At 41.2% G+C, this 15,425-nt stretch overlaps 1 protein-coding gene across 1 annotated transcript in view; it reads left to right on the top strand.

Annotated features, from left to right (window-relative positions):
- ABCA12 (ATP binding cassette subfamily A member 12) overlaps positions 1 to 15,425 on the top strand; it is a 113,852-nt gene that overhangs the window by 66,376 nt on the left and 32,051 nt on the right. Inside the window, exons 18-30 of the mRNA XM_074829975.1 lie at positions 668 to 832; positions 1,809 to 2,010; positions 2,598 to 2,737; positions 3,303 to 3,422; positions 4,596 to 4,686; positions 6,019 to 6,198; positions 7,675 to 7,990; positions 10,599 to 10,713; positions 12,054 to 12,383; positions 13,175 to 13,244; positions 13,346 to 13,480; positions 14,184 to 14,339; positions 15,107 to 15,284. Coding sequence (XP_074686076.1) covers positions 668 to 832; positions 1,809 to 2,010; positions 2,598 to 2,737; positions 3,303 to 3,422; positions 4,596 to 4,686; positions 6,019 to 6,198; positions 7,675 to 7,990; positions 10,599 to 10,713; positions 12,054 to 12,383; positions 13,175 to 13,244; positions 13,346 to 13,480; positions 14,184 to 14,339; positions 15,107 to 15,284 — 2,198 coding nt within the window. The remainder of the gene's footprint in view (positions 1 to 667; positions 833 to 1,808; positions 2,011 to 2,597; positions 2,738 to 3,302; positions 3,423 to 4,595; positions 4,687 to 6,018; positions 6,199 to 7,674; positions 7,991 to 10,598; positions 10,714 to 12,053; positions 12,384 to 13,174; positions 13,245 to 13,345; positions 13,481 to 14,183; positions 14,340 to 15,106; positions 15,285 to 15,425) is intronic.

Genomic DNA, 15,425 nt, shown 5'->3' with positions numbered 1-15,425 from the left:
CCCTATCTGCTAGTATCATTTATATGCTGTCACAACCTCTTGAACATTCCCAGCTGAGTACAGGCTTCCCAAAAGTAAGGCACTGGGCTAAAATTTTTCTATTCCTTGAAAAAGGAAGCCTGGGAAAAAGTCCTGTAAAATATATTTTCCCAATCTAGTTGGCACTGCGAAGCTATTAAGTGATTCAAATATTGCCCACACACATGTAGACAGCATGTAAAAATACCATTCACAGGGAAGTGAGTATTAAATACACATTAAAAAATACTACAGAAGTGATCCTGGGGAAAAACAGTTATTAAATGAGAATTCCAATGAATTTGGCTCAGTTCAAAAGTCACTTGTAGTGTTTGACATCTATGTTGTGCAAAATGTTACCTCTTAGAGACTCAGATTATATCCTGGCCAATATTTGATACACATTTCCCAACTCAAAAACGTGCACTGTTCAGAATATGTAATATTCAGGGGAGTGGTTGCAAAAGTGCTTGGGAATTTAGGAGTACAAATCCCATTCAATTCCCATGGGACATCTGCTCCCTAAGCCTCCTAACAGTTTTAAAAATCCCACAGTCTTTGTCTTGGAATTACCACAATATGGACGTGTACACGCATGTGCGCACAGATTCCTCCTAATCATAATTGATTTCCTTCCTGCCTCTTGTAGATGCTTTTCCCTAAGGAACTTCAGAAACCCGTGGACAAGATGTTAGACCTTCTGACAAAAATGAAATATTTCAGACGCCAGGTTGAATCTGGCATTGATCCATTGCTGCAAGCTATTCATTCGCTGAAAAAGCTCCGGCGGTCTAGAAATGTGCCACTGACTAAGGTACGTGTAGTCTGCATGTGCTTTGGGAGCGAAACACCACGGGAAGAGTTTCCACAGGAATTTCTTACCCTAGAAGCCAAAGGTGCATTAAATCACAGATTACTGGTTCTCTTTTAAAGCAGCAGTGTTCTAAGAAGAATCTCTATCAAACTTATATGTTGCCTTCCTGGGAGAGCTTTGATTTGGAGCAGTGGGACCATCATGTGCTCATGACAGAGGGAACACTAGGAATCTGTGCTGTGGGAGGGACACTAGGAGCAAAAATGCAGGGGATGAATGAACAACTGTCTTGAAGGAGGGTAGACTTCCAAGAAAATACTGGAAGGTGTCAGCTTGTGAAAACAACTGGAAAGGTGCCCACTAAAGGCTATCCCAAACCGCTTAAGTCAACAGCAAAAATTTGCTCTAGCTTTAGTGTGCATTAGATCACACCCAAAGCCTCAAGACTGCCCAGAACGTTCAGTACAAACCCAGTCCTGCTCTGACAGTTGCAATAACTTCAGGTTGCACTAACTTCATCCAGCACTGGATCCAGTCTCTCTCTTATCCATAGTCAATGACTGCACAGATCACAGGAACTGTTTCTAGTAATCACTTTACCTGTGTATTGCAGAACCACGTGCGGTCAAGGACTAGATGGGGACAGGGGATGTGCACATCTGTGTGACAAATTTTGTCTTGTAACCCAGGGTGGGTATGTGTCACCAGGCACACATTATAGGCAATTCCTATACGCACATTTTAGGCAGTTCCCACGCTGATCTCACACCTGGAAATGAATTTCTCACCTCTGTCATAGCAGAGGTTAGCCATAGAAGTATGATTCCATGGAAAGTCCCTTTTTTGGTAGACAAACTTCTAAGAAAGCAGTGTAAAAATGTTCAATCCTTGCCTTCTAATTCTGTTATTTGTTTTTCCTCTCAGAATGGGATGCTTTTAGTGTGCAGGATTTATTTTCATTTTGTGTTTTCTGCAGGCATTATTTAAACCAAACAACTTGAGGATAACACATGGCACATTTAAGTCCATGTCAAAAGTTCTCTGCAACCAGGAGATTACACCCCTGTTTTTTGAGTCCTTGCTTCCGGATTTTGGAGACCCTGTAAGCAACAGTTCTTCTGTGGAGGATGTCTATGTCCAAAAGATGATGAGGAAATATGGGATTCCTCATGACTCCAGTAAGTCTGGTTTTTCCTTAAGGCAAAAACATTTCAGAGCCAAGCTCTACTGTTTCCAGAGAGATACAGTGCTGAGCTGTTCCCCTGTATGTCTCTGGAGGGCTCTAAGTGCTCATGATTTATGCTAGCTGAAGGTCTGCACTGCCCTAATTATTGGTGGTTTATTTCCATAAATGTTAAAAGGAAAACAGCCTATGTAGCAGAACAGTGCTTGACACTGCACTGTTTCCCATTTGTTGATGATCTGGTCTGAGAGCTTGACAGGTCACTGCTTTTCATTGATGTGTAGTTTTTCCAACTGTACTGACATTATTAGCTTCTCTGAGTTCACGAAACTCCATTTAACCTTCAAGCAGAGAATCTTGGCTCAAACACTGAGCTTCTTGTTGTCTTGAGTTCAGCAACAGGAGATCTTGGGGGTGGATTGCTTTTGTCAAGACACATTACATCAGCCAGTGAAGAGGGCCCTAAAGTCATCCACTGGACACAGCAACAAACTGGGCAGATGGAAATAAATACACTAGTAGCTTTCTCACATCTGGTCTATTAGTGCTTTGTGTAATTTGTTTGCTTTTCTCCCCTTGCAGCACCGTTTTGCTTGTCCTTTTACCTGGACCTGGTCAAGACCCCAACTGGAGCTTTAATTTGGTCTTTTTTAAAACCAATGGTGCTTGGGAAGATCCTTTATACACCAGATACCATAGAAACTCGAGCAATCATGGGAAAGGTATGGCTCTGTTTACAGTACATCAGGATACGCCTACTCCAGAGGATTGTAATTTATCTAGCACAGGCTTGTTTCTTGGAGAAGTAGAAGTCTTATTTTCTGACTGTTTGGAGTATTAGTCCAATTATCTTTTCCTACTTGCATTGCTGATCATATGAGTCATCTTTTGTCTTTGAAAGAATCTTACCTCCAAAAAATTGCTGTTGGTCTAATGCAATTTTTTAAGGCCTTCATTTATGAAGTTTCACCCCCATATTTTCAACCAGTAATAGAGATCTCTCCCAGGACAAATGTTATAACCAGTACTTGTTCACAAGCAAACCAGTGGTAGAAGGAAAGCTGACATCCAAGACATCCTCCAGATGTCACATATAAGGCCATATTTTTAAGTACTTGCATCCAAATTCAGTGTGTTAAGGGTCATTTTGCCAAACAGTGATAGGGTACTAAGAAAAATCCTAAGGAAATCAAATTTCACCTTAGGTGTTTTATTGATTTATTTATTGTTTAAAATCTATAAGGTAATGAAAAAATTAATCTTTATATGTTGTGGGTCTTTTTATAGTCTAATGCAACCCTGAAGCAGATGGCTGATCTAGCCCTGAAGTCCCAGGAGTGGTTGGACAAGTCTCCTGTCATCATGAATTCACTGACTAAGTTAAACCAGACAGTTCCAATGATCAAGGTATGAGATCCTACCTCCACTGTCTTTCTCGTGGGAGGGAATTGGGAGTATGGATTTCTTCACTGAAATAAACTGGGGTTCCAGGGAACTCACTGACATCTTAACTCAGCTGGGAAGACCCTTCTCAGGCTTTTGTCCTGGATTTCACAGTTTCTGTGCCTGCTTGCCTGTTCCTGTAACAGAAATACTCCTGACACACCTTTCCATGCAAATCCTCTTTCTGAAAGGATCTGTTTGTAATATGCTCCCTGACACTGGCCATGCTGGGGCCTGCTGGAGGGCTAATATGAGCAGGGAATGCTCTTCAGTTTGTAAATTAACTTTCTGCTTGATGGAGTGATCCAGCCAGCCAAGACCAGGCAAGAAATGACTTTTTCAGAAAATGAAACAGTATCTATAATAAGCACGTAGCTCTGAGTACACACATAAGAGCTAGAAGATGTCTTTGTACCTCAGTGAATGTAAATAAAATTTCTTTTTCCTCTCCTAAGGAGTCTAGCCTTGCTTGGATACAGAAAGCAGTAGGCTGTAATGTTTCACATACTTACTTCCCATTCTCTGCAGTAAAAATTGTCTCCTTTTCTTACAAAACTAAGAAAATGAGATTGCTGGAACCCTAAAGCATTAGAAGTTAATTTTAGTGGCTGGAATTCATTGTAATTTCCATGGCACTGAGAGAAAATCCAGAGTGGAATATGCAAAAGTGAAATGAAATATTCTCTGCTGACATTGGTGGAATAATGAACTATTCAGCCAAACAAAAATCTGTCTGCTGGTCTCCAAGCTAAATTTTGGTTCCCTACCCATTGTGCTCTGGCTGTGTTCACAGGATGTAAAACAGACACAAATGAAATCTACTGCACTTTTAGAATAACAAAGATTATCCACAATTTTTCCATGGGACTCTAGTGCCTGGTGGAGACTCAACAGCCATCTTCTGTCGACGCCAGGAAACAGTGGCTTGGACTCACAGGCCTCTGTATGATATTTTCTTTGCTATCATTTCCCCATCCTGATACACAGAGTGAAATACGGAAGGTCAGAAAAGGAGTAGGAGGGGGTTGTACAAGTGCTTAGTGAAGGCAGCTGGTCTGTTATATTTTAGAAATACACTGAATAAGCTCAAGGGACTTCTGGTCAAACTGATGTTTTTTTCTTTTTGCTTGCTGATAGAACACCCTGCAGAATCCCTTTGTACAGGTTTTTATCAAGCTGATGGTGGATTTGGATGCAGCTGAACTGCTGAGTCAAATAAATGAACTGGGTAAGTTGCTCCATATTTGCTGCCCTCCTATTTGTACTTCAGACTTGGGAGCTCCTGAGTCACCAAACTGTACTGGTACTGCTCTTCTCTGGCCAGTATTGGATGCTTTAGTGCAAGACAATCTCAGCTGTGATTCAAAAATCTTGTGGTCTATGGGAAAAGACTCTTAGAAAGCAAAGGGCTTGTACGAAGAGGTGTTTCTCACGAGTGTTGAAGGAATAGTAGGATGGGAATCTCTGCAGCCGAGTGTGGCCACTGGAGGACACTGTTTAGCCATAATTATGACTTCAAATGAGCTACCTGGGACTCTGCCGGGAAATGTGGAGAGCTCACTTGTATCACATCAGGGTTCAACTTAAAAGTTCTACAGAGCAGATAAACAAAGGATCAGATAAAGGGACCCAGGCTGATGAAGCCAGAGGCATCATTACAGGAGTTGCTCTGCTGGAATTTGTTGTTCTCTGGTGATCTTGCCTGTTCCTTCAAGGTGAGAGTTGCTGATCCGCACTGTGGGAATCATCAGCTAACAGCAGTGGTGGATACATCCCCTGTTAGTGCACAGCACGGTGATCACAGTCCCTTCCTAGCTGGTCTTACTGTCCTTACCCACTTTTTCAATGAGTGGCCATACATGTCAACATAAATCTGGGTTATGCCAGCAAAACTCAGCATAAACCAAGAGTGGCTGTAGTCTGTTGCAGTCAGAAGGATATTTACATACTGTTCCTGATGACCCCTGTGTTATTTCATGAGTAGCATCTCCTGTCTTAACTCCCCATAAAATCCTCATGCCTGCAGCAGCTGTTCCACATTAGTTACACTGCATTATGCAGTCACCTTTTAAAACAGCCAGGAAACAGCAGCGTCTTTATTAAACTGCATTATCAGGTTTAGTACACACATCAGCACAACAGACATAACTTTTCCTTGATGTGCTTGGATAAAGCACATTCTCCCCAGAGACAAAGCAGCTCGACAGATGAGTTGATTACATCAAAACCCATAAGATGTGGAATGAATGGCGACATCATATATGAGTCTAACCCTCAGCAGGTTAGTCACAACTCCTGATTTGGGATGGCTGTCACATCCCATTGCTGGCATCCTCCCAAAGGCAAGCTCACAAGCATATTACAAATGATTAACATAAAAATTGGGTCAACAACATGCCTTCATTGCACTGTTAAGTGCAGAAATGTATTTTACACTTAATGTTTAGTATGATGGGGTTTTTTCTTCCTTTCTGGTGTCATTGTTAATGTAAAGAGTGGAATGATGTGATAGATTTTTTGCTATGTGTAGTGATGCTACTGGTGGTTTTTTTTTTTTCAGATGATATTCGGCTGGAACTACAGAACAACGCTGACATTGTCGATCAGCTGAATACATTAGCTACCCTGGCTGTAAATGTGTCCTCCTGTGTCTCTTTTAATCGCATTCAGGCAGTCAGAAACTTAGAGGAAATGGAAATGGTGGCTAAAGAGCTCTTTCTGAAGAACGAGCTTTTTGCAAGTATGTGACAGTCTCGAATACCCCTGTAAATTAAAGTTAGCCTGGTACAGGGTGGAGGTCCAGTATAAGAAGTTTGGCTTTCCACCAGCAACTGTTGTGGTCACAGCTCCTATCACACAGCAATCAATTTTGAGCCAGTGTGTGTGGGACCTGCACACTGAGACCTCCTTATGGCAGTGTTTCACACTCTCCTTTTTATACCTCCTCTTCTCTTACACCTCCGCTGTCTGTATAGAAAGCTTTTGGTGAGCTGGTGTTTTCTCTTAGTTAATTCTCCATTTGAATGGAATTTCGGTGCCCTTAGGAGATCTTCCTGATGGCTGCCTTCTTTCAGACCCCCATGGGAAAAGTTGCTCTACTCGATAAAGATATCGTAGAATCATTTAGGTTGGAAAAGATCTTTAAGATCATCAAGTCATAAATCTCTAGATATGTTCCAGTCAAACACTGCAATATCATATTGGGTCTTCTCAGTCACACTTTTCACATTTGTGGGATCGGATTGCAGCTTCAGATCACACCACAAAGAGGGGCAGGAGGAGTAGAGGATAGGAACTTATATTAATTTGAATAATACAAATGTGTCTTAGTTTTTAAAGAATGCCCAGTATCTCCTCAAGTAGGATTTACTTATAAGTCCTGTGACCTGTTTGGTTTTATACCTCATAACTGAGGGATAGATAGAAACTTTTTCTTTTCTTGGAACTTCAGACCTTGACAATATTTGTCTGTTCCCATAAAAGCAGTTTTCTTCCATGTTTGTCCTCCATTCCATTGTATGCTTTATATATGGAATAATCAGGAAAAATATCCTGGAGAGAGAAACCTGTGATATTGCCTCTACTTAAACAGACGCTTTAAAGGAAAAAAAGTCCTGTCTGACAAACTGTATCTACAGCATGCCATTTCCTAACAGGAACTTGCAAAGCTTTTATATTCTTAGACATCTCAGCTTTGCAGGAATTTGTGGGGGCACAAAAATATGTGTATAGGTCATGAACAATTTTCAACACTGCATTCCTGAGGTTTTTATGTTACAGCATCACTATATGAGCTCTATTGATAGAGTACTTTTGGGCACATTCATGAGAGGTGTGTGTGCTGAGTGACATACCTAAGAGATACCTGACAGTCCATGTTAACAGCAAGATTCTTCCAAATACAGCTGGTTATTTTGAGAGCCTTTGGTTTTTGAATGCTCACTGGGAAAAGATTTAAAAGCTCTAGGGGTGTATTTCACACCCAGAATCATTGGTCGCATTTGAAAGTACGAGTAGCTGCAGTGATACATAGTTTCCACTTCTAGACCCTCGATAAGCAGCCTACCCATCTGAGCATTATTTGTGCAGCAAAGAAATGAAATGATGGATTGTAATGTAGAAAAGGCTTATAAAAATGAGGACGTCCTACGTATCTGTGTGTAGTGCTCCTGTGCTGTCGACTCTGAAGGAAAGTCTTTTCCCTTTCTTTTCCAAGGTATCATTTTCAAGCTGCCTTCAAGCCGTAGCAGCCCTGGACGCTCAGTTTATGAGGACTTGGCCCTCCCTCCTGTGCTCAACTACACCATCCGAATGAGCAGCAGGATCACACAAACCACCAACAGAATAAGGGAGCGCATCTGGACAGTGGGCCCCCACAATTCCACCTCGCAGAGCCAGATTTACAGCCGGGCGTTTATTTATATCCAGGATAGCATTGAAAGAGCCATTATTGAGTTGCAGACTGGCAAGAATCCAGAGGAAATAGCTGTTCAAGTCCAGGCCATGCCTTACCCCTGCTACAATAAGGATATGTAAGTTTGTGTGGCTTTTGTCTTCATGCTTTGTGTAAGCTCATCTTGTCTGACCGGTGGAGTTCACCAGCTGGGCTGGTCTCCTTAGTACCATGTTCACATGGCATAGAAATAATTTAATTTTGTGGTTTATTTGTTGGGTTTTTTTTTCCAAGGGTCTGAACAAAAGATGGAATTTTGCTTTAGCATAAATGGTCTATGTTTAGTTTGCCTAATCTTTTGTTTTCAGTGCTCTGTATGTACCTGAATTGTCATGGTAACTATAGATTTTACAGCAGGTAAAATTCGCTATCCCTGTTTTGCTACACATGGTGGAACCGAGACTGGGGTTGGCAGGACTTGGGTTAAATATGAGTGTTGGCTTGTTCTGCAGGTGTTTACATGCAGAAAATGCAGCAGAACTTAGAAAATTTATTTATTGGGGGAAAAAAGAGTCTTTAGGTTTATGAGCTTTGTTCCTAGAGATTGCTATCCAGCTGTGGTATTTGTTACTCATTCCAGTGATTCTAGCTAACGTTCAGTGTATAGTGAATAGTTCTCAATACGGGTGCCTCTCAGATGCTTTAAGGATAAGAGGGAAGATGAAATTGTACCATTCCTCTCTGCAATAATGAGGGAGGACAGCGGAGCTTTTGATGCGCTGAGTTGCCAGGGTTAACAGCCTGTTACACAGAGCAGTGCAGCGTGAACTGTGTGTGGACCAGAATAAGTTTTAAATGGTGAAGCAGATCAAAAAGTTTTGGATCATCTTCCTTTCCACTCATCTTGAGCCAGATCTGCAGCTAGTATAAACTGCATCTCTGCCAAATGCAGTAGAGAGAAGCGAATCTCTCACAGCTGAGGACCTGCCCCTCTGGCAAGGCAATTCTGGTTTGCGTTGGAAAGCTGGCAACATGATACTTCCTCAGAATTATTACCCTGACCACAGCTGGTAGCCAAACTGACTGGAAAACACACAGGGAAGGGATTTCAATGTCCATCAGAAAGCACTGACAGGTGCTCAGCAACTAATATTGGTAGGTTGGGTGGTGACTCCACCCTGACGTGAGAGTCTCCCTTGGACCAAAAGTACAGACTAGACCTAGGAGCTCTTTCTATTGAAAAGGCTGCGTGTCTACTGCATGAGCTAAAATACTATCTGGGAGCTATAGCTATAGGACCTATAGCAGACCCATTAATCTTCTGTGTCAGCCTGTCACTTAAGAGAGCTGGGGACCTATAATGTCTTCTCAAGGTAACATCATGCAGAGTGCCTGCAAGTCCGCACACAGTAAGCATTCAAACCAAGTGTCAACTTCTTGCAGCAAACACGTGGGTTATTGCTGTGAGATAGTTTCGTGCAATGATTAACTGGCTGCTGGAGGCATTTACTACAGTGCTATCTGCTCCTCTTCTTGTTCTTGGGCAGCTGAGAAAACTGCTTGCCTTCAGGTTTCCCTCCTCACCCCAGGTTCAGAGGGACTGGAGTTTGCTCAATTATTAAAATACCTAAAGGCTTTGGATTTGCATCCAGTAGAAGTCATCATAAAATAGCTGTTTATCAATTGTTATCTCATAGTTACCATCCTGTAGGGAAAGGAAGCGAATATATATATATACCAGTACACAGAAGGTGTTGGGAAACACTGAATTTTTAATAGCTGGCAGATCATGCACAAGGTGGTAGCCAAAAAAAACAAAGAACAAAGAACTAGTAGAGCTACTGAAATGCCTTTTCAGTGTTCTTTATAAATATGGCTTCATTTGCATGGAAGCATTTCCTGAAAGCGCTCGTTTATGAGCAATTTTCAGCTTTACACATAAAAAAAATTTAAAAACAAATGTAACCGCATTAATTTCTTACTGTTATTGTACATTAAACTTTTCCCAGGAACAACACTGATTATTTTGTAAGCCAGGTTTAGAAATGAGGGAGGAAAGCATAAGCCCTGTTAGATACAATGAAGTGAATCTCCTGCTATAAAAACTTGTTTTCCAACAGAAAAGGAGAAATTTACTGTTGGCCACTGTTGTCTTTTCTCTGTGCACATTTGGTACAGGAAGAAGGTTTTAACCAAAGTGAGGAGCCAAGATTTGTGAAGCCCACATTGTAGACCTGGATCCGCAATACCTGTCCCACAGGGTACTAGGGCAGACTCTCTGAAAGCACCTATAGCCAAACTCTGGCACCAGGGAAATATGGCCCAATAACAAAATTTGGCCATTATATCTATTAACAGAACTGGGAATTACAGCTGACTGCTGTGATGTTTCAGAATGGACCCCATCAGAGAGCCAGGAGGTGCCGCTGCCCATGGTAGTTCCTGCTCCTGCCAGTGGTGCTGCTGAGCAAAACTTCCAGAATGCATCTGGAAATCCCTCTGTAATTTAAAACAAAACAAAAAAAAAAAAAAAAAAAAAGATTTGAACAGTCAGGAGTTTCATGAATAGAAAATCCAGTGCAATGGCAAAATAGCCTTTTTTGTAATTATTAATTATACTCCACATTTTGAAATATAAGCATGTCTTTTCTCTGTGCCAAAGTATTATTCTGAAAAATATACTCTGTATAAAGCCTTAATCCCCAGAACATTCGTATTCAGCTAAAGCCTGCATTTGCCTTTTACAGGTTCTTAACCAGTGTGACCTACTCTCTTCCATTTGCTCTGATGGCTGCCTGGGTGCTGTTTATAGCTGATTTTGTTAAAACACTTGTTCAAGAGAAAGATCTGAGGCTTTATGAGGTACGGTTAAACTTTCTGGGGCATGCAAAATTATAAACAGATTTTCCTTATTAGTGGGTAGTATGTCTCATGTGCAGTATTAAATGGAGCAAAGCAAGCATTAAGGAAAATAATATTCCAAATACCTATTGTTTGACCTGCAGTGTTTGAATTCTGACATTGTAACCAAGCTCAAAACCATAGAAATGCAGGGCATTTGCCCTTCAAGTGGTGAGAATATTGCTTTGCAGTTCTGAATGCTGGAAACATGGGGACCTCACAAAATTACAAGTTTTCTGAAGATTTAAAGCTCTCTAAAAATTGTCTTTGAGTCATACCTATTGGGGACAAAGACATGAAAAGTGACTTATTTCCTATCCTTGAAGTTATTACACTTCATATTTCAGAAGGTGCTACATATTACATCAGCTCCTCTGAAATGAAGTTCTTCATTCAGGTTGCCTATTGGAAAAGAAATGACATTGAGACATAGGGAATTTATTAAATTAACTCAAGTTTTCAGTGTGAACACTGTCAACAGAGATGAGCAGCAAAGAACTTTTGTAAAACTAAGCTTCAGCAAGCAACAAAAGCTCGGGCAGATTTGTTTTTTATCCAATACCATGGAAACAAATCCTGATTCACCAAAAACATTTCCAAGGAAGGGCACTCTGTGAACTGTGGTGAGATCAAAAATGAGTGAACTGCAGTGCCTAGCTGACAGCCCCTTACTCTAGTTTAGGGAACCCAGTTTCACTGTCTAAGTTCCTCTGTGTCAGAAATCTTTTTAGGTGTGTAATATTCTACAAGACACCAGCACCTGTAGTTTCTTTTGGATTTATCAATACAAATTTACAGTTTTATACAAGTCTTGTGGACTCAATCATCAGCTAATATAAATCAATATTGCTTCCTTATAACCATGGAAATTTAGCTATTATTTGTTGTCTTGGTGTTGTGTGAGAAATGGTTTAGTTTCGAAGATACTTACGAGCTTTTACACTCAAGCCACTGGATCAACTAGCATTATTTTAAAAAATAACCAAAATGCTTTAGAAAAGTTACAAATCTAAAGCCAGAAGTTGCTTTGGAGCTTGTGGGCTGTGACACTTTATACTTGTAGATCCTGTCTGTGCTGTTCTTTTGCAATAGACTGCTTTGCAAACCTAGGCATTCAAGAAATGTGAGTGCATGGTTTCTCCCTGGTTATCAACATGCACTATGCCGAAGTATGAAAGAGTATGGTTTGCTTGCATGTCCTGTGCAGAAACTGAAAAAAGAAACAGGTCCATATCAGCAGCAAGATCTCTTAATAAACGTTTGTCATTTATGATTCCTTTTTTTCACCTTTCTCTCTGTAGTACATGAAAATGATGGGTGTTAATGCCAGCAGCCATTTCATCGCCTGGTTCATAGAGTGTGCCATCTTCCTTCTAATTACTGTCACCTTCCTCATCGTTGTTCTAAAAGTGGGTGACATCCTTCCCAAAACAAACACAGTGCTCCTGTTCCTGTACCTTATGGACTACAGCCTGTCAATCATAGCCATGAGCTACTTCATCAGTGTTTTCTTCAATAACACCAACATAGCAGCCTTGGTGGGCAGTCTCGTGTACATCCTCACCTTCTTCCCCTTCATCGTGTTGCTTGTCATTGAGAATCATTTGAGCTTCTCGGTGAAGAGCCTACTGGTAAGTTCTGCTTTTCAATGACAGGAACCATGGGTGTGGAAGCAGACACTCACCTTCAATAAACGTCAGCTCTTATTATAGCTCGTGTCACAAATATACATGAGTTGGGTGCCTTTCTAAATTCCATCAGTGGGTGTTGACAGGTATGACAGCACGACAGGAGAGTTGGCCACGGCCTGTTTGAGGGAGACCTGGAATTAGTTGTGTCCCATGACTGAAAGCAATACATGTGGAATTTTAGTGAGTTTCCACCTGCCAGCTGAATCAGAGTAGCTTGACCTATGCACTGTGCCCTTTCGAATTGCAAAGCAAAAGCACTGTGAAAAATGAGGCTGTCTCAGTGAGGAGTTCAGGAGTTCAGGAGTTCAGGGCTGTGAAGGAGGACTGCCTCTGCTCATTGTTGGCTCTGCTCGTCCTTTAGGTTCATGTATCTCAGATTCCTAGCCGTGGAAATGGATGTAAAGCCTTGTTTCTTACCAAGGGTGGAAATAGGTAGGTGTTAGGTTCCAGAAGTCAGCCTGTATTTCAAAAGCCTGAAATAAAGCCCTGTATGAGAGATGAAATTGGAAACAAAAGGCAGGCAGGCTCTAAGAAGACATTGCAGCCCATCACCAGAAGTGTTACCTATCATAAGCCTGATCCAGTGCTCTGCATGACTGTTGGAAAAAGAAACCCACTCATTTTTCTGGCTACTGGACCAAGCCAATGAGGTACCTGATTGGTTGACTGACTTGATTTCTCTTTGAGACTAATTCATAAGTTCTTTGTTTTCAATTTTGTTTATTCTACAGAGTCTGTTGTCTCCAACTGCATTCAGTTATGCAAGTCAATACATCGCTCGATACGAGGCACAGGGCATAGGTATGTTTATTGTAGACAAAACTAGGCTTTGAGCTCCCGTGATTGTGACATTTCATTAACTAGTATGGATTCTGTTTGTATTTCTAAATTCCTTACTGCAGGTCTGCAGTGGGACAACATGTATAAGTCCCCAATGATTGGAGACAACACTTCCTTTGGCTGGATGTGCTGGCTCATTCTGATAGATTCTTTCATTTACTTCATCCTGGGATGGTATATAAGGAATGTTTTCCCAGGTAAGGATACAGAGCATTGAGGCTGGCGCTGTACCGTCTCCTTTGGAAAACAATGAATACAACACTGACTGATTCCGTGGTTCAGGCAGTAAGACAGTCTGCACACACAGAATACCTCTGTTTCTAGATCAAAGGGAGCATGACTTTGTAGATGACTGAAACTATTAATGAAACTGAGACAGCGCAGAGAAAGGGAGAATTAGGATTCCTCTGCTTATCACATGGGTAGGTGGGTCTCCTGAAGAAGCTGAAGCCAAGGACATGGGAGGATGTGTTTGCAGTCTGCTCAGTGAAAATGAGAACAGAGCATGTTAGCCTGCATTTGTCAGTTGAGTGATTTTGTGTTTTGTTACTTATATAATTTGATTTCAAAAAGTAATTCATGCCTTAGGCAAGAGCCAGTACATTTGTCTTTTGCTTTTCTTTCCCACCTAATGAAGCAGTCCACTGGCATACAGAAATCTACCCAGTGGAAAATGTAAAGTACTCCTGCCCTCCAGCTATAAAGTTACTCAGAATAACAAATTAGCGAATGCTTCCTATTGTGTCAGTGGGCAGATTCTCTAGCAAGTATCAGTAGTAGGTGAGCACATCAAGAGGGGAGAGATCTCTGTGGAGTTTGTTTTCGCTGTTTTGAGTGCAACCCAATAGTGATATTTCTTCAGAAATGGATACCTGAACAAGATTCCTCTTCCCCTTGCAGGTAGATACGGCATGGCTGCTCCCTGGTATTTCCCCTTGCTTCCATCTTACTGGGTTGAATACAACAGTTACCTCCCCTTCTGGAATGAGAAACGAAGAGGCCTTCTTTTCACCAAGCTGATGTTAAGGAAAGAAGCCACCCTCAACAATAAGATATGTATGTGAATGCTAGATGGGGTAGCAATACTAACTTATGTCTTAGGTAAATGAAGCCAAATTTGTAAAGGGGCACCATACTCAGAAAGCACATTTCTGTAGTGATCCTTATTTTGTAGCGCAAGAAAAACTGGAAGCTGTTACTTGCCTGAATGGAGATTTGGCATTTCAATTATACTTGTTCTTCCTATTTGGTGCAGAAATCTAGTACTGATATTCGCATACATGTTTGTGTATGTTATAGTTGGGCAGTTATCTTAGATGTGTCTATCTCAGTTTACAATGCTCTGTGTAGAAATACACTTTTGTTTGTGCAAAGAGAGGTTTCCACTTGTCAAAAGGGATGTGTGCTTCTTTGTTCATCTCTCTAAATATTTAGCCTGTAAAATACTGTGAGATCACACATAAAAGCTTGCTGATTCTACCTAACTGAAAATAACTCAGTAGTTTTGCTATATGTCCTCTAATTTTCTGTGCTTGCTTAGTATAAATTAAGTTAGGTGCTCTAAAACATCTAAATATGAGACCTTTTCAAAAGTGATTAATGCTTATTGTCAGGAGTTATTAGAAGCCGCAGAAGTAAAAAGGAGAAATCCCAGAGAGCTCAAAATTATACAGGTCCTGTGAAATGTTCTCTACATTCCTAGCTGAAAGGCACCTACTTTTGCTGTATTTTGTTTGTTAAAGCCCTGCTTATCTCTCAGGTAAAAAAAGTAGCACAAACACCCACTGCAGTGCAGTAACTGACCCTTCTCTTTGGTGTCAAAGGTGCCCCCCCGCCTCACCTGGAACCAGAGCCCACTGATCTCACCTTGGGAGTCTCCCTCCGTGGTATAACAAAGATTTATGGATCCAAAGCTGCAGTGGACAACCTCAGCCTCAACTTCTATGAAGGGAATATCACTTCCCTGCTGGGACACAATGGAGCTGGGAAAACTACGACCATGTGTGTATCCTTTAAAGCTGCTTTTTTTATATACTGTGGGGTATGATTGGGTGAATGCGGGACTGTGCAGTGTTGGGAGACTGAGTAAGATACTTTATTAGGCCAAATCTCTCTTGTAGTTTTATCTTGCTCATGGATGAC

Source organism: Strix aluco, chromosome 6 (assembly GCF_031877795.1).
Source record: "Strix aluco isolate bStrAlu1 chromosome 6, bStrAlu1.hap1, whole genome shotgun sequence".
NCBI lineage: Eukaryota > Metazoa > Chordata > Aves > Strigiformes > Strigidae > Strix > Strix aluco.
This window is presented reverse-complemented; position numbering and strand designations above follow the sequence as displayed.